At 50.3% G+C, this 20,085-nt stretch overlaps 1 protein-coding gene across 1 annotated transcript in view; it reads left to right on the top strand.

Annotated features, from left to right (window-relative positions):
- Positions 1 to 12,114: 12,114 nt before the first annotated feature.
- LOC119164053 (group 3 secretory phospholipase A2) overlaps positions 12,115 to 20,085 on the top strand; it is a 32,457-nt gene continuing 24,486 nt past the window's right edge. Inside the window, exon 1 of the mRNA XM_037416163.2 lies at positions 12,115 to 15,332. Coding sequence (XP_037272060.2) covers positions 14,713 to 15,332 — 620 coding nt within the window. The 5' untranslated portion in view covers positions 12,115 to 14,712. The remainder of the gene's footprint in view (positions 15,333 to 20,085) is intronic.

Below are 20,085 nucleotides of genomic sequence, written 5' to 3'. Positions count from 1 at the left end.
TGCAGCGGATGGACTGTCGGCCGGCGTCAAAGAAGAGAATGGCGCGAGTTCTATTTCTGCTGGTGCGCAATGAATGACGGCGTCGTGGCGGGAGAGAAAATCCCATCCTAGGATGACGTCGTGAGAGCATGAAGAAAGTATGATGAATTCGACCGCATACATCACGTCCTGAATCATAAGGCGGGCTGTGCACATCGCTGTAGGGTGAATTCTTTGGGCGCTGGCTGTACGGAGGGAGAGCCCGCAAAGCGGCGTGGTCACTTTGCGCAGTAATCGGCAAAGTTTTTCGTCCATCACGGATACGGCGGCTCCAGTATCTACAAGGGCAGATGCACGAACGCCATCCACAAGCACGTCTATCACGTTCGACGGGCTTTCCTGAGGGCTTCCGCAGTTCGACAGCGTCGCAGCCCTTGCCTCGTGGACTGCGACGACTAGTTTTCCTGGTCGCCCTCGAGTGGACGTGGCCGCATCGGTGACAGTGAGCGACGTCGTGGAGATGGTGAACGGCGGGTAGACGGAACGGGGCGGGACGACGGTGACATAGGCGGCGGTTGGTCATAAGAGCGTCTTGACTGGCTGGGAAAGTTGGAGGCGACCTGCGGTTGCTGCACACGATTGCAATATCGTGCCACATGACCGACGCAACCGCAAGCAAAACAGATGGAACGATTATCAGCAGTGCGCCATTGGTTTGCTGGTCGCATCCATGTCGCAGAACGCGATTGGCGAGCCGGCTGCTGATATGAGTGCATGGTAGGCGGCACTCGGGGCACGTGGGTGACGCCGGCGTATGTAGGCGAGACAGGTTCTCCGAAGGCCTGGGGCCTCGCGACGGTTTCGGTGTAATTTAGCGGAACAGTGACAGAAATCGGTGGGGGCGGCCTGGCAACAACTTGGGCGTAGCTGAGTGGCACAGATGCAGGAGGTGACTGGTGGTATTCAGGGACGACCTCCGCGATTTCCTGCTGAATGGCTCGGCGGAGCGGAGGTAGAAGTGTACTTGATGGCTGTTGAGCTTGTTGTGGGGAAGCAAAAGCCAGTAGAGAGACCTGGCGGGCAACTTCCTCACGCACGAACGACTTGATTTCGGCGAGCAAGGTTGCGTGGTCTGGAACTGCTGACAAGGCCGAGAGATCAGCATCACGTGGTGGCGGACGACGGGTCATCAAGCGCTGCCGCCGCAGCTCGTCGTAACTTTGGCATAACATGATGACTTCTGCCACAGTGTGGGGGTTCTTTGCCAGGAGCATGGTGAAGGCATCGTCGGCGATGCCTTTTAGAACATGCGTGATTTTGTCAGCCTCTGACATGTTCGGGTCGACTTTCTTGCACAAGTCAAGGATGTCCTCGATATAACTTGTGAAGGACTCACCGGTCTGCTGGGCTCGTTCACGTAAACGCTGTTCAGCTTGCAGCTTACGAACAGCAGGGCGGCCGAACACGTCGACGACAGCGGTTTTAAAAGCGGACCAAGTCGGGAAATCAGATGCGTGGTTATTGTACCACATTCCGGCCACACCCGCAAGGTAGAAGAACAGGTTACCTAGTTTAGCTGCCTCATCCCAATGATTGGGGACGCTCACACGTTCGTACATGGCAAGCCAGTCCTCGACGTCGGTGCCATCCGCGCCGGTGAAGACAGGAGGGTCGCGGATGCGGGGGACACCGGGACATGGCGGCGACGTAGGAGGAAGGGTTTGCTGGGCGGCGTCTTGGTGCATGGTTGGAGGCACGGTACGGGATCGAAGCTCCAAGGGCATCGAATGCTGACCGAAGGTGTTTGAAGGGCACAGCACTCTCAGCACTCTCCACCAAATTGTTAAGCGGTTTATTGACGGACACTCAGCGATAATTCACGACAGCGACAGTCAATGCGGGGATCGACTCTCTGCACGAGCTGCTCTTCTTCTTAAGAAAAAGGGCGACCCACTAGAAGGCGCTGAAGAAGATGACCCACTGTTCAAAGGCTTTACCACAATATATATATATTTAGACAGATGGATGTCTTGTAAAGTTGTTTGCTTTCTTGTCAAGATTCTTTTTGCGTATCAACAACACCAGAGAAAAGGAAATTATTACGGCGCGACCTGTTTTCGGCATCATCCATCCGAGCAGACAGCGAAGAAACTTGGCTTGCGCAATCAGCAGTAGCTACTGGAAGTTTTTTTTTTCATGTTAACTTGAAGAATGTTGAATGACAAACTTTGCGATTGAATTTTTCCGAGCCTTGTTTTGAATTTATTGAACGATTTCTCATGGTCCGAAAGCGTTAGACGGATTGATTTTAATTCCTCAAGTATCGCCGTCTACCCTTATTGCAGAGCTCTTTCATGGCGCTGACAAGTTCGCGGGACGAAGAATCAGAGAGAGTACCAGGATTGGCCTCGATATCTCTGGCTAGAAGTAACAATTTGAGCAATATACAACTACAGACATGAAACACTTTCCGCATGCATCGTGGGCTGGGCAGCACGACAAGCGTACGACAACTCGTTTTTTTGGCAAACAAACAATGACAGTTAGTTACATGCACAGCAAAGACGAGCCAGTTAGGTCTAGCCATAGCTGTTGTGCTGCCAAGCCCATGACACCATGACCCTATGGTCATGGGCTCCTCCGAAGAACACGCTTGTTACAATATATATATATATATATATATTATGAGCATGATTACTCATTCCATCTTTTCATCTGTACATACCCATCATCACCACTCCAGTTTAGGTTGTGGGGCACATACTCGAGACAATAAAGAAGAGTCTTGAGGGTACTGGACGCCATCTTACAAGTGGTGGAGAGTGCTGCCTGATTCCCGCGTCCTCTCGTGCTCTTGCACAACCCCAACGTCTTCTAGAACACATCCCTGGAGCTCCGTTCCGGCCGCCGCTTAAACGTCCTGGGTGCGGTAATGTCGCAAGCCGACCAGCCAAGCGCAGCAGCTGCGCCACCGCTCCCACCGCCAAGAAACCCTTCTCACCTGGTCACCAGCCCTCAAAAGGATCCTCCGCTGTTCGCAGGGCTTCCGGGTGAGGACGTGGAAGACTGGCTAGAGGAGTATGACCACGTGAGTGCCATTAACAACTGGGATGAGCCTGCGAAACTCACCCACGTTGCTTTCTACTTGAGTGGCGTCGCAAAAACGTAGTTTTTAAACCACGCTACCGATTTTTCGACATGGCTCGCCTTTATGCGCCAGCTCCACCAGATTTTCGCCAACCCGTCAATGCGCTCGGATATTGCCAAGAAAAAGCTTGGTGCACGTTTTCAACGCCCCGGCGAGTCTTACACTTCTTACATTGAAGATGTTCTCGCCCTTAGCCGCCGCATCGACACGACAACCATATGGCGGAAAACGACCACGTGCGCCACCTGCTGAAAGGCATTGCGACGGTCGCTTTTAATGCGCTTGTGGTGCAAAATCCCCAGACCGTCGCCGATGTTGTAGCTACCTGTCAGCGCCTAGAGGAGCTTCAAACCACTCGGGTGCAACCTGATATGCCTGATCTCAGCTCGAGTCACGACACCACAGAGCTGCGTTCATTGATCCGCTCTATCATCCGCGAGGAACTTCATGCACAGGCTTCACCTCGCCACCTTGATATTCGAACGACGCCACCTGCTACTAGTTTACGCGACGTCGTGAGGGAGTAACTGGCCTTGATCACAGGCACACCAGTTCCGTGCTCACATCCCGTGCCCAGTTATGCTCACGGTGCTGCAACGACGCCTGCGCCCCACCAAAGCCTGGCCTCGATGACTGTCACACCTGTTCCGAGTTCTTATCCTGTGGCCATACCAACTTATGCTCAGGTTGCTGCTAGGACACCTGCACCCCAGCACAGCCCAATGCAGCTACCAGTGCCCAATGTGCATGGCTCGCTCAACTCGCTCGCACCGCGACCATCTTCCCAGTCTTACCTCACCTGGCGCACTACACGACCGACTTGCTTTTATTGCGGCATTCGTGGTCATATTTCAAGGTATTGCCGACGCCGTCAATAAGACGAAAGACGAAGCTACGGTGACTATGAACGGGACGACTTCTACCCAACTGGACCACCCTATCGCCGACAGTATCAGAACAGCACACGCCGGTCGCCATCTCCGCAGAACCTTGCCTCAGTTGGCAGTCCCCGTTTCTCCCGTCGTCGCTCACCTTCACCGATGCGGCGTTCCTCCTCTCCCCTTCGACCTTCTACTTCGATTCCCGACCGCCAACTGGAAAACTAAACAGTGCAGCTTCGGGAGGGAAAGCTGCATCTTTCGAACTGCGTCAAACTCCTCCAGACCACCCATCAAATGTTTTATTGGTGTATGTTGAAGGTATACAGACAGAGGCACTAGTAGACACAGGCGCATCACTTTCCGTAATTCGTGCAGACTTTTGTGCCCGCTTGAAAAAAGTTAGGACGCCATACGATGGCCCTCCCCTTCGTTGCGCAGATGGAGTCCCTATTCAGCCTTCAAGTGTTTGCACAGTCCGCGTTTTCATAGATGGCATCCTTCACCACACTCAGTTTCTTGTACTTCCTTGGTGCACTCACACAGTCATTTTAGGATGGGACTTCCTTTCTTCGGCATCAGCTTTCATATCATGTCGTCAGCGAGTAATTTATATGTCAGCTACTGAGAGTTCATCTGATGTCGATCTATACAGCTTCCGTTTCGTTGCTGCCGCGGATTGTTTCATTTCGCCAGAAGATGAACGAATTCTCGCGATCGCTTCGGATACTATAGTTAACGGTGACGTGTTCATCGCTCCATCAGTTCCCTCCAAACCTGCGGGGCTTACCATTGCACCCGGCCTTGTGCGGTTTAACGACGGTAAGGCATTGGTCACCGCCTTGAACCCAACTTCATCGCCAGTGATGCTGCCCCAGGGCACTGCTGTGAGCTGCTTCGCTGACAACGAGCCTTTTTCGCTGGTTCCTCTTCACGCAGAATCACCGCTTTCGTCTGCTACAACCGATACCAAGGCAACCACTGCTGCTTTAAATGCTACCATAAGTCCTCACCTCACTGCTGAGCAAAAGAGAGACCTCTTAGACCTTCTCCAAAAGCACAGCTTTTCGTTCGACGTACATTCCAAAGTTTTGGGCCGCACATCTGTTGCAGAGCACAGCATCGAAGCCGAAGGCAGCTCTATTGTGCGCCGCTGCCCATACCGTCTGTCTTCGGCGGAACGGCAAATCATTGAGGAAAACGTCACTGACATGCTCAAACGGGACATTATTCGACCTTCATCTAGCTCTTGGTCGTCTGCTGTGGTGTTGGTCCTGAAAAAGGATGGCTCTGTCCGCTTTTGGGTTGATTACAGAGCGCTAAATAAGATAACGAAAAAAGATGTATATCCGTTGCCACGCATATATGATGCCCTGGACTCCTTACAAGGCGCAGAATATTTCTCCAGCCTTGACCTCCGATGCGGGTATTGGCAAATACCTATGCGTGAAGCAGACAAGGAGAAAACAGCGTTTGCGACGCCTGACGGGCTTTACGAATTTAACGTCATGCCCTTTGGCTTATGCAACGCTCCAGCAACATTCGAGCGCATGATAGATACTGTCTTACGTGGTCTAAAGTGGAAAACCTGCTTATGCTATTTGGACGACATCGTAATTTTATTCTTCTACTGTTCCTCAGCCCCTTAAGCGTTTGGACGAAGTTCTTACGTGCATTTCGAACGCTGGGCTTCAGCTCAATACAAAGAAGTGCCACTTCGCCAGCAGGAGCATCAAAGTATTGGGTCACCTTGTCAGCAAAGATGGCGTTCGACCCGACCCCGACAAGGTTGCTGCCGTAATTAGTTTTCCACGTCCGGGCAACCAAAAACAATTGCGAAGTTTCGTGGGCCTGGCGTCTTACTTCTGCCGCTTTATCAGTCACTTTGCTGCCATCGCGGGGCCGTTACACAAGCTTCTGACGTCAGGAACGGCTTTCACTTGGACTGACGAGTGCGAGTGTGCTTTCCAAGCCCTTAAACGTGTTTTGACATCAGACCCTGTCCTCCGTCACTTCGATGAGAGCGCACCCACTTTCCTTCACACAGATGCCAGCGGCCACGGAATCGGTGCCGTCCTTCTCCAGCGTGACGACACTTCACGTGAGCGAGTAGTTGCGTATGCCAGCCCCGCACTAACAGCTGCAGAGCAGTACTACTCTATAACAGAGCAGGAATGTCTTGCTGTCGTTTGGGCCATCTAGAAGTTTCGACCTTATCTGTATGGACGCCACTTCACTGTCATTACCGACCACCATGCCCTATGCTGGTTGTCCTCGCTGAAGAATTTGTCTGGGCGACTCGGTCGCTGGATACCCCGTTTGCAAGAGTACACTTTTGACGTTGTGTACAGGTCTGGCAAACAGCATCAGGATGCCGACGCTCTCTCTCGCTGCCCTCTACCACTTTCATCTCCAACCACGCACCCTCGATGCCCCTCAGGCGATCAAGCGGCTTCCTGTGCACTCACGTTATCACCCCTGGCAGTTGCTGCGCCACTATCTTTAAACAGCAGCGCTCAGTTTGCCGCGTGCCAACGTGACGACCCATATTGTAACCGCATCATCGGGTACTTGAATGACTCGCCTTCTCCACCTAATGCCAGACTACGCCGTCAGCTACGGCAGTTCAAGCTAGACAACAATGTCCTGCAGCGTTATACTTACAATGCGGATGGGCATCGTTGGGTACCAGTACTTCCCCATTCACTGCGAAAACAAGTTCTCGAAGCACTCCACGACGATCCATCAGCTGGACACTTGGGATTTCAGAAGACCTACAACCGCGTTGGGAGCCGTTTCTTCTGGCCTGGTCTTTCTACCTTTGTGTCTAATTATGTCGCTTCTTGTGCACTGTGTCAACGCCGGAAACGACCTACTTTTGCTCTTGCTGGATTATTACAACCCATTCCATGTCCCGATACACCTTTTGTCGTTGTCGGAATAGACCTAGTCGGACCACTTCCCGTAACGCCAGCGGGCCACCGCTGGATCGTCACAGCCGTCGACCACCTCACACGATACGCGGAGACCGCTCCTCTACGCACTAGCTTCGCCTCAGACGTTGCCGCCTTCTTTTTAGAAGCCATTGTGTTGCGTCATGGTGCACCTCGCACGTTGTTGAGTGACCGGGGCAAGGCCTTCATGTCGACAATTCTTGACGAAATTCTAAAAACTTGTGACACAGTTCATAAGACTACATCCGCTTACCACCCGACGACAAATGGCCTGACAGAGCGATTCCACCGGACTCTAATCGACATGATATCCATGTACATCGGACCGAACCACGATAACTGGGACAAAATCTTGCCGTTAGTAACGTTTGCACACAACATCGCTGTTCAACGAACCACCGGGTATTCACCTTCCTTCCTCGTCTATGGTCGTGCGCCGACATTCGCTATTGACGCCTCTTTCTTCAATGTAACGACAAAAACGTTCATGACTACGCCAGAAAATTTCGTCTCCAGGCTCGCTGACGCACGACAACGTGCTCAACTCAACACGGAGGCCAGTCAACTAGACCGCAAGCAACGATATGACAGCTTTCGTCGAGATGTCACCTTCCATCCTGGAGACGAAGTACTACTTTGGACGCCTGTTCGTACACCCGGATTGTGTGAAAAGTTTCAGTCACGCTTTCTTGGACCTTACGTTGTTAGTGAACGAACATCTCCTGTCAATTACCTTGTCACTCCCGTCGAGGGTTCCTCGGACCGTCGTTACCGTGCATCCGAGATAGTTCACGTTTCACGCCTTAAACCTTTTGTTCGCCGTACCTTTCCCGCCTAAGTCTCACCCGGGTCGGCCGATCAAGTGCGCGGGGAAAATAAGTGTGAGCATCATTACTAGTTCCATCTTTTCATCTGTATATACTCATCATCCCCACTCCAGTTTAGGTTGTGGGGCACATACTCGAGACAATAAAGAAGAGTCTTGAGGGTACTGGACGCCATCTCACAATATATATATATATATATATATATATATATATATATATATATATATATATATATATATATATATATATATATATATATATATATATATATATATATATATATATATATATATATATATATATATATATATATATTGTAACAATCGTGTTCTTCGGAGGAGTTTCAGCAAGAAGCCCGCCAGGGCAAGCAAAACAGCTGTAGCACAAAAAACAGGGGGCCGAGAGCGCGACACACGAACATCGTCGTCTTTTCTCTGACTGGCACAAAGCTAGCGCCGTTGTGCACCGGTACAATTTCCTCCCGCACAAATCAGGAGCCGTCCTGGCGACGGCGACTTAAGGTAGAGACGTTATAGGTGAGTCGTAGCAGGGTTCAAGTCGCGTGACGTGAACTGTTTCGCGGCTTCGGCAGCGATGATCGGGTGATGGGTCGACCGGCTCGACTACGTAGTTTACGCGAGATGTCTGCTCCATTATGCGGTAAGGGCCGTGGTACCGTGACAAAAGCTTGGTTGAAAGTCCGGGAGTTGTGGACGGGACCCAAAGCCAAACTAGCTTTCCTGGGGAGTAATAGCGTCAGACGCAGAGGTGTCATGATGGAATTTTTGGCGCGACTCACCTTGCGTGGTGTACGAGCGAGCCAGTTTACGGCGTTCTTCAGCGTAAGCAGCAGCTTGAGAGATGGGTTTGCCCTCAGAAACGTCCGGTTGGTACGGCGGAATGGTGTCCATAGAACATGAAGGTTCACGCCCATACAGGACAAAGAAGGGAGAGAAGCCAGTGGTAGTTCGAGACGCAAAGTTGCAAGCGTGGGTGACGAAACGAAGTACGCGGTCCCAGTTTGTGTGGTCTTCCGACATGTCGCCAGCATGTCGGCAAGGGTACGATTGAAGCGTTCCGTCATGCAGATAGTCTGAAGATGGTATGCAGAAGCGGTGCGGTGTACAATGTGGCATTCTTTGAGCAGAACCTCGATGACATTTAAGAGGAAGACGTGGCCCGGTCACTAAGTAATTCACGTAGAGCTCCATGGCGCAGAATGAGATGACGAAGAAGGAACCACGCGACGCCTTTCGTGGTGGCGGCTGGTAGCGCAGATGTTTCCGCGTACCGCATAAGGCGGTCGATGGCGACTATTATCCAGCGGTTGCCGTCAATAGTGGTCGGGAGTGGACCGAAGAGATCGACTCCGACGTGGTCGAACGGTCGGGCAGGGCAGGGCAATGGCTTTAAAGTACCAGCGGTGCTGTGAGTAGGAACCTTGCGACGTTGGCACGCAGGGCATGACTGAACGTACCGGCGAACGTATCGATACATGCCTCGCCCATAGTACCTCAGGCGAAGACGCGAGTACGTCTTGAACGAGTCAGCGTGACCGCACTGAGGGTCGTCGTGGAATTCATTGCAAATGTCCGCGCGCAAATGACGAGGGATCACGAGGAGCCACTTGCGGCCGTCGGTCAGGTAATTGCGACGATACAAAAAGCCTTCACGAAGTGCGAAGTGTTGGACTTGAAGACATAGGGTGCGTGAGGCGGAGTTTGGGGCCTGTTGAGACAAAATATAAAGCAGGGAAGCGATCCAGGGATGTTTGCGCTGTTCTTCCGGCATGTCGGTGATGGGCAGAGATGATGAATAACGAGTAGAAGCTGGTAAGCCGGCCGAGTCACAAGGCAGTGGCAATCGATTTGATTGATTGATATGCGGGGTTTAACGTCCCAAAACCACCATATGATTATGAGAGACGCCGTAGTGGAGGGCTCCGGAAATTTTGATCACGTGGGGTTCTTTAATGTGCACCCAAATCTGAGCACACGGGCCTACAACATTTCCGCCTCCATCGGAAATGCAGCCGCTGCAGCCGGGATTCGACCCGCGACCTGCGGGTCAGCAGCCGAGTACCTTAGCCACTAGACCACCACGGCGGGGCGGCAGTGGCGATCGAGATAGGGCGTCAGCGTCCGAGTGTTTTCGTCCAGAGTGATAAATCACGCGTATATCATACTCCTGGAATCGTAAAGCTCAGCGAGCCAGGCGTCCAGTCGGGTCTTTCAAGGACGACAGCCAGCATAGCGCGTGGTGGTCGGTAACAACATCAAAGTGACACATATAGAGGTAGGTGCGAAATATGCCGATTGCCGAAACCATTGCCAAACACTCCTTTTCAGTGACGAAGTAATTTGACTCCGTCTTTGTGAGGGTACGACTGCCATATGCTACAACGTACTCGCCAAGGCCTGGTTTTGGCTGAGTGAGTACCGCGCTAAGGCCGACACCGCTACCGTCCGTGTGTATTTCTGTGGGCGCGTTGGGATCATAGTGGCGCAGAATTGAAGGAGACGTGAGGAGTAGGCGAAGCGTTGTAAATGACTCATCGCAATCGGCATTCCAAGCTGAGAGGTCGTTGCTGCCGGCGAGAAGCTGTGTCAAGGGGGATAAAAGGGATGCGAAATTGCGGATGAAGCGCCGAAAATATGAACACAGCCCAATAAAGCTTTGAAGTTTTTTTAGAGTGCTGGGCTTGGGATATTCGGCAACCGCTCGAAGTTTGGCAGGATCTGGCGGAATTCCTTATTTGGAGATGACCTGGCCTAGGATGGTAAGCTGACGAGTGCCAAAATGACAATTCTTTAGGTTGAACTGCAAGCCGGCGTTAGTGAGGCAACCGAGAACTTGTTCAAGGCGAGCGATATGAGACGGGAAATCTGAAAAAAAAAAACACTATGTCATCTAAGTAGCATAAACAGGTCTGCCATTTGAGGCGCCTGAAAATGGGGTCCATCATCCTTTCGAAGGTAGCTGGCGCGTTGCAAAGGCCAAGGCATTACGTTAAATTCGTATAAACCGTCAGGGGTGATGAACGCTGTTTCGGACGGTCGGCTTCAGCCATGGGCCAGTAGCCTGAGCGCAGATACAGTGATGAGAAATATTCGACTCCTTGAAGGCAGTCTAGGGCGTCGTCTTTGCGGGGTAAGGTATAAACATGCTTCCGCGTAATCATGTTTAGGCGGCGGTAGTCAACGCAAAATCTTATCGAACCGTCTTTTTTCCGCACCAGCACGACAGGAGAGGCCCAGAGACTGTTCGCTTCCTGAATCACGCGACGTTTCAGCATGTCATTGACGTTGTCGCTAATAACGCCTGCGATACTCGGAAGGGACGCTGTCGCAGGGGAGCTTGATGACCAGTGCCAATACGATAAACCACTGCAGACGTGCGCCCCAATACTGGCTGGCCAACGTTGAAAGAGGCACGAAAGCGTTCAAGCAGTTGAACAGCCTTTGTGCGCTGAACTGGCGTAAGCGCGTTATCGATGCTACGCAGGAGGATGTCTTAGACAGGGGATGTGGCTGCGGCGGCGGAAGTGACGGCACTTATCGTCAACGGTGTCTTATCAGACGTTGCATCCAAAGGGAAGATGGCATCAAAACTGTCTAAATGCCCAACACATTTGCCGCGTAACAAAGTTTCCGAGCAAGGAAAGGGATTGCACGCGTATACCACACCGGTACCATTCACAAGGGTAACGACGGCAAATGGGAGTATGAGGTTCCGTCGGAATGCACAGTCTTCAGACGGTGTAAACAGGGCGGTCAAATTGCAAACAGAGTCAGAAGAAACGGACACCAGGGTGGCAGAGAACGGAGAAATGATAGCGTCAGCAGCGACAACCAATTTAGGCACCGGGCTCGGGACGTCGACGACTGTGGTACTAAAAGAGGACAAAGTGAGTCGAGCTCCAGCGCAACCAACGACCGCATCATGTGTAGAAAGGAAGTCCCAACCGAGGATCACGGCATGGGACGCATGTGGTAGGACAACGAATTTCACAATATAGAATGCGTCATTGATAAAAAGACGTGCCGTGCACGCCGCCACAGGCTTAACGTGATGCGAGCTCGCCGTCCGTAATAAAAGATCAGAAACGGGTTTTGTCACTTTCTGCAGTTTGCGGCACAAAAATTCACTTAAAACAGAAACGGCAGCTTCTGTGTCGACAAGAGCGTTCGTCGCGACACCATCAATAATAACCGCGATTCTGTTCGGAGACGAAAGATGAGGCCTTGAAATTTTTGACGAGGGCGCAGTGCATGCATCAGGAACTGCGACTCTTAAGAGTCGCAGTTCCTGATGCAAACTAATTAGTTTTCCTCTTACGTGGGGTTGGTACGGTGGAGAATAGGAGAAATGGAGTGGCGCCGGGGAGGAGGAGATCGACGAGAGAGGGAACTGGCACTGCGCGAATAAGCGCCCGATGAGTCGGCGGAAACAGGGTGTGCTGGCTGCTGTGGAATGTAGTCGAGGTTGGGGATGTAATCGTTGGCATGAAGACTGCTTTGACGACGACAGTGACGCGCAACATGGCCAGGAATGCCGCAGGCGTAGCAGATGGGCCTGTTGTCTGGAGTGCGCCAAGGGTTGGGAGGTAGTCTGGGAGGCGAGAGGGGTTGTGCGAGAACAGGGCGTATTGGGTGAACATGGCGTAGTTGCGAGTAGAAGTTGGCGACAGGGGCGGATGGTGTTGACGTCAGTCGAGCATAGGAACGGGTAATGGCCTCAGCATAGGTGAGAGGCGCTGCAGGCTGCGTTGGTGGCACAGGAGGTGGAACCACCTCAGCAACTTGAGCCTGAATGACACGACGGAGTGAGTGATCCAGTGCCGTGGGACTCTCGGTGACAGACGTGACTATAGAGAGCTGACGAGCTACTTCCTCACGGATGTATTGCTTAATTTGCGGCAGTAAGGTGGAATATTTAGCGCCAGTGCTCTTAACTTCCAAAGATGAGAGTTCCACTTAGGGAATTCCGGCGTGACGGGTAGAAAAGCGCTCTTTGCGCAGCTCGTCAAAGCTTTGGCACAGTTCAATGGCTCGCGCTATTGTCTGAGGGCACTTGGCTGCCAGCATATGAAATGCATCGTCATCCATGCCTTTCAGTATGTGTCTTTTTTGTCAGACTCCGCCATAGATGCATTCACGCGCTTACACAGATCGATGACGCCCTCAATATAACTCGTAAACGTCTCACAGTTCCTTTGGGCTCTGCCACAGAGGCGATGTTCGGCGCCAAGCTTGCGCAATCCAGGCTGATTGAAGAACGAAGTGGATGATTTGCTTGAATGCTGACCAGGTAGTGAACTTGGCTTCATGGTTGTAGTACCATAGCTTCGCCACATCGGTCAGATAGAAACTCACGCGCGTCAACTTAGTAGGGTCATCCCACTTGTTGGGACCGCTAACATGCTCAAACTCTACCAGCCAGTCTTGGACGTCAAGTTCGTCGGTGCCGCTGAACATGGGATGGTCATGTTGACAAAGCGTCCCAGAACACATGACTGTAGGTGGTGCTTGGGAAGGAGCGGCGTCCTCGGCCATTGCGGGGGCAGATGGTAAAGTCCGGTTGCGGAGCTCCAAGACGAAAATGGGAACGACCCAGCAGCGCTCCACCAAATATAACAAGCGTGTTCTTCGGAGGCGTTTCCGCAAGAAACTCGCCAGGGCAAGCAAGACAGCTGCAGCACAGAAAACGGGAGGCCGAGAGCGCGACACACGAACTCCGTCGTCTTTTCTCTCACTGGCACAGAGCTAGCGCCGATGTGTACAACAACAACAACAACAACAACAACAACAACAACAACAACAACAACAACAACAACAACAACAACAACAACAACAACAACAACAACAACAACAACAACAACAACAACAACAACAACAACAACAACAACAGCTTGCCAGTGTTCTGGTATAACGAAAGTGAGTTGTCCGGCATTCAACTGCTGCTGTTTCTGCGTTGTGACACTGGCAGGCAAACAACAATGGAAGGTTGTCAAAAATGTGCTGTGAAATGAGCTATCATTTAAAATAATAGTATATGTGGCAGAAATCAAATCAAAACCACAAGAACCGAGCGCCACATATTAGGTGTAACCACAGTCGCATGTAACTGTTGTCAAATAAGGAGTAAATAATCAGTATAAGATAAAAGCAATCATGCTCTTTTTCACATTTCACCACATTAGCCTGCATGTATAGCTGAGAAAAAAAACAGCCAAATGAGCTATGTGCTTAATATTCCAGTTCTTGTCGCACAAATATGATCAGAGCCGATAGTGCTGCACACAAGTAGCCTGCTGGTATGATAGTACACAAATTATTCTCAGTTTCTTTAGGACTTACGAGTCTGTGAAACGGTAACAGTTCGTCATTCTCTTTCTCTACGCATCATTTCGGAACAGGTTTGGAGGAATTACTAACAAAAATTACTGTACGGAGCAGCATGGAGCGGCGATTCGGTTTTGGAGCAGTTTGGAGCAACTGCAGCAGTACTTCCATCACTGCAGTAGGTATATTGTAAATGAAAAAAAAAAAATAAGGTGGACGAAAAGAAAACTTCCCGCTGGCAGGGACCGAACATGACACCTACAAACAACGCGTCTCACGCTATAAACAAAACGCGTTTTGTCTGCTTCCTTCACATTTACACCTTACTACAAGAGAGATCCCCTATACTTTCATTGGCCTTCTTGTCTGCGACTTTTATTTAATGTTGCCTAAAGAATATCGCTTGAGATATTTTGTTATTGTGCCATTGAGTAACTGGGCATTTCAGCTCGATTGGACAGCTGAAGTGCACCAGGCGCATCAATACTGTTGTTCCGAGGCGGCGCAAAAGTTCGAGATCGAAAGTTCCCCAGCCGGAGAGGGAGCCCGGGAGAGGGGTGCTTCCCTCCCCCTTGGGGATAAATGGGATCGGGTCCTCCCTCCAGTCATGCGTGTCTGGGACCCCGCAGGCTGCGGTTCATGAGACGGCTGCTGCTGCTGGCCGCCCTAGCGGCGGCCGTACATTTGAACGCGGGCTCACTCACGCTCCTTGACAGCTGGGGGCCCGCTAAATCAGTGCTACTCCGGCAAGTGTCGGACGGCCGCCGCCTGCTTCGCGCCGTGCTCCGCAACAACCATATCACCGAGTGTGAGCTGCAGCGTGACGCCCAGGCGTTGGGGCGCTTCTACCAAGAGGTCGGCGCGCACTTGCGGTGCCGAGGAAATGCAACGGACCCGTGCAAAGGCGTGCGTCTGCAGCATCTACGGTCGCCGCTCGAATGGCGTCGCATGAGGCGTGCGTGCACCAGGCTCCAGAAGGGGCCTTCGAGGCGTCGCAGGGATCTGCTCATGTACCCGGGCACCAATTGGTGTGGCTCGGGGAGTTCAGCGCGAAAGCTAAACGAGCTGGGGCCCAACTCGAGGGTGGACCGCTGCTGCCGCGAACACGACCACTGCCCTTACACCATCGAGGCATTCCAGAGGAGGTTTCACCTGTTCAACTACCGGCTGCACACACTCAGTCACTGTGAGTGTGATGAGAGGTGAGTGCACGAGGTTCATCAACTACGCTGTCACTGTGAATGCAAGAACAGGCCAGTCCAATGCCGCGCGTGTTTCTTAGACCTTATGTGAAGCGGTAGGCCCTTATGTGAAGCGATAGGCCCAACAATGCTGGAATGTTCATGCGCGCGCATGCATAGTGTCCTTTTCCCCTATTGAACCCATTTCCAACTCCCCAAGCGCAGGGTAGTCAGTCGGATTATTTCCGGGCTAGCATACTTCAAAATGTCCGTCAGCATTCCCGCTTTCAAAGCGAGGCATTTCTTTTCGCACTGAAAGCACTTTCGTACTGCTATCTATCTATCTATCTATCTATCTATCTATCTATCTATCTATCTATCTATCTATCTATCTATCTATCTATCTATCTATCTATCTATCTATCTATCTATCTATCTATCTATCTATCTATCTATCTATCTATCTATCTATCTATCTATCTATCTATCTATCTATCTATCTATCTATCCATCTATCTATCTATCTATCTATCTATCTATCTATCTATCTATCTATCTATCTATCTATCTATCTATCTATCTATCTATCTATCTATCTAGCCACGTCTGGCTGCTCTCGTGATCACCCCCTTACTTGAGTTAAACCAAAATTAATTATTGAGGGTAAGATGGTTTACCTGCTACGAATCGCTGGTCACGTCATGAATAATGTCACAATCTCGTCCCGTACGTCGTCAAACATCTTCCGCCAGAAAGTGGCACATACCCGTGGGCGGGTGTGTGTAGCTGGTATGCGCCAACGTGCCATTGATGATTGACAGTTCACATATACCCAGGAACGGTGAAAACATGCATGGGTAATTTTAACACGTGAACGTTAAAGAAAAGGCTGACATCGACTGTGCTGACGCGAATGTAAAGAAAAAATGTTAGGGTCTCAGCAGGAATCAAACCGCTGCATTCTGCGCGGCAACCAAGCATTTTACTGTAGATCCGTGGCAGCGTTTTTTTTCTTCGTGCTATTTATTATAATGCGTAATGTTCGTGAAGCGTCAATTGCGAATGCCGTGATGGCTGCCCAATTTGTAAGCATAACATATGTATCCCTGCGATACAGCCGTCACGTCTGGTCATGAACAACTGTAGTTAAGCTCAATCTACTGGGGGGGGGGGGGGGATTGTCAGTTGATATCAATTATGGGCAGTACCAGCGCACAAACTCAATGGACGAAGAAAAGAAACACAATCAGGCACTGCTCTCAACCGAAGAATTTATTGAAACATACAAGTTAACGGAACAGATTAGATAAAAACGCACAGAACATGCGCAGAGGGCCAGCGAAGGATCGTGTCGACGTCAATAACAATTTTGCGCTACGGGTAACTGCGCAGGCACGGCATATTACATTCAAACAAACATGCTACTGATTAATATTCATTTTTTTCATGTAAAGAAATTAATGTCTGACTGACGCAGGACTTCCCTCCTTTTTTGATATAGAATGCTTCCACTAGTTCTCTTGTGATCTGATCGCTATGTTTGAAGAGCACTGTCGTTTCATTGAACAAGGGCCTGCATCCACACGTGTGGCAGTGCGAAGGCAAATTCGCGTACGTGCTGGTCATGAAGGTTCCGGAGTGTTCTTTTCTTCGTCCCGTGAGTTTGTGCGCTAATACTGCCCATAATGTATCACCAACTAGCCCAACTATCAGTCCTGCTTCAGTTGATATCAACCAAGGAGACGTGCGAACAGAAATTAGTAATTTTAACTCGCGAGCGTTAAGAAAAATCAGTGCATCTCCACGAAGTGAACGACGACGAGTGGGCGAAGCTATAAGCTCTAAGGTCCATAACGTCGAATGCCGCCTCGTTGTCCGAACCCGCCGTTGCTCAACAGCGATTAGCCTTCCGGACTGCTACACCCTTTTTGAATATGAACCTTAGGACTTGGGTGGAATTCGACAGTTAAATTCCCTCCGCATGCATTGCATAACATCGATTCCCAATGCAAGTGGGATCTGCCGAACTTTTTTTCAGACTATTTTACGGGTTATGCAAGCAAAAATCAACTGAACCTGTATGAGCATAATTAGAAAATCGCCATCTGAAACAAAGAGTGGATGTGGGATCGGTATGGTCCACGTAAAAAAAAAATGCTTCAACATTACTGTTTTTTTTTTGTTCTCGTTCTTTGTTCACATATTCTTGTGTTTTCCTTCGTCAGCCTCGTTTTTATTTTACGTCGTTTTCTAGCCCTCTTCCGGCTGTATTAGTACATTCAGCAATGCCTGAGAAATCTACAAGCTTGAGGGTGCGTTGTTCGCTGCGTCATAACGCGGGTAATGTTAAGGTAGTCTTGTAGGTCGCAAATTTCATACCTTTTCTTTTGACAAAAGTTTGCGAGATGAAGAAGGTACGGTGAATGAAGTGAAATGTTATGTAACAACGAGCGCTTTGTTAGTTTCACTGAAAAAGAATGAGTTTCGCAGATAACCTAGCACACTGAAATCGTGCAGGGAAATAGAAAGTGGGGAAACACGGCAATTTTTCAGTACTAGCGTATAATGCATATAACGGTGATTTGCGCTTTGCTCATTTTCTTTAAACACAAACAACGAGGTCATAGAAATCGAGATGACAATGATGATACTGCTTATTCTGCAGAAACAAACAGGTTCTCGCAATAACAATGACGTAGCTCAAATAGATGAATACAGTAATAAAACAATCCCAGAAGTTACTTTAGGAATCACCCAAGTGTGATACATAGGCGTATAGTTTGATGGCATAGGTTGCGGCCATCTCTACAACGTTACTTTAGGGCGGCACATGCAAGGCGTGTTTCTTCTTGATAGCAATCATAATAACCTCAAGTGAACCCCGCAAACAGAGGCAGTGTGGCGATGTACATCGAGGACATGATCCGCCAATTCAAACGTACGGTTCCCAACATGAGCGAAGGTAAGAAGTGGTGCCATTTCATGCGCGGCGTGAAGCAAGAGCTATTCGCGGTCCTTGTCCGCAACCCACCTATCAGAGTTGTCGAGCTCCATTCGGAAGCGACGCACATTGAAAGAACACTGGGACCAGTGGGCTCGGCAATACAACCGGGACATAAGTTGTGCACCCTCCAATGTCTACTCTGAAGGCTTGAAGAATGACACCAAAGCCTTGCGAGAGCCCATCAAATCAGTAATCAGAGAAGAGCTCAGTAAGTTGCAAGCACCTCCAATTACATCTGCACTATCGGTCATCGACGTTGTGCGGGGCGATCTCAGGTAGGTCATACGGGAGCCGGAGCGTGAGCCACAGCCTGTTTGACGCATCCCAACGTATTCTGACGTACTCAAGCAACCGGTGGTATACAGCAATGCTGAAGTTGCAATGGCGACTCCTCGCCCGCCACAGCACGTAGTGCACCTCGTCCGCTGTACCTGCCTCCAGAACATAGCGCAGCTCACTGTGGGGAGCGAAGGCCCCGGAAAAGTGACGTTTGGCGCCACAACGAGCGTAGGCTTTTCTGCTTTCATTGTGGAGAAGCTGGTTCCCTGTACATGTTCTGCCCTTGCCGACAGGCTGCGTTAAGGGGCATTCCCTTGTAAGCCCCATGCCATCGAAACGGAGAATGGCCAGCACGTTAGCAAAGATCGAACAGCATTTGTTCATTCGTCAGCGTCTGCTTGACCCACGCCAACATCGGCACAGATCACCGTCACCCATGCAGCCCTGATCATCCAGCCCACGTCCATCTTCGTTGTCTGGACATCATTCTCCAAGCCCACTCGCAGAAAACTGAAACAGCCGACCTGTGGAGATGGGGCCGCAGATTACCGCCGTTACAAAGATCCTCTCTTATGGTTCCAGAAAAATGACCCGATGTTTCAAGCAGATGAGAACATCAGCGAAAATATTACTAGATTTGCGGTTGAAAATAGACGGATACGAGCGGAATGCCTTAGTTGACACCGGCGCTTATTATTCGGTAATATTTAAAAAAATGGCGAAGAAGCTGAAAAACGTTGTGACGAAAGAACCGGATCGCAGATACGTATGGCAGGTGGCCACATCAGTGGGCTCTTGGAAGGTGCACCGCAAGGCTAGAAATGAGGCGCTTTACGTACGTTGCTGATTTAATTGTACTGCCGACAGGTTCGAGGAAGCTCATGTTAGGGACGGATTTCCTATAAGCTAACACCACCATTATTAACCTGCGTCGGTCCAGTGTAACATCGACAGAACATGCCATGTCGGTCGACAAATCGCAGAAGCGACGCCTCACAGCTCTACGCGTTGTTGACGATGACGTCACCGTGGCTTCACGCTGGACTAAAATGGTGCTTGTCGAGAACGAAGCATTCATGAGCGCGAAGAAATAGCGGACGGAAATGTAAGTTTGTTTTTGAACAAAGGAATTTGCGCGGCCCGGAGTCTTGTTCGCTTAACCAATAGGCGACAAATTCTCTACTTATGAATTTCTGAAATGAACGTTAAGACATCTACCAAGGCATGGCTAGCACCTATTTCGACAAGTTTTGCTCAGTGACCGATCTATGCAGCTTAACGACAATGCCAACTACGTTACGAGAGACTTGCGACCTCGATGTATCAGTTACCGTCAATCATAGGGTCATGGTGTCATGGGCTTGGCAGCACGACAGCTATCATCATCATCATCATCAGCAGCAGCAGCAGCAACAATTCAGAAAAACCTGGCCCCAGAGCACACTATCTTAAAAATTTGTTAAAAGTTATTTAGCCGTAATAATGACATTA

This window comes from Rhipicephalus microplus, chromosome 3 (genome assembly GCF_043290135.1).
Source record: "Rhipicephalus microplus isolate Deutch F79 chromosome 3, USDA_Rmic, whole genome shotgun sequence".
NCBI classification, from domain to species: domain Eukaryota; kingdom Metazoa; phylum Arthropoda; class Arachnida; order Ixodida; family Ixodidae; genus Rhipicephalus; species Rhipicephalus microplus.
This window is presented reverse-complemented; position numbering and strand designations above follow the sequence as displayed.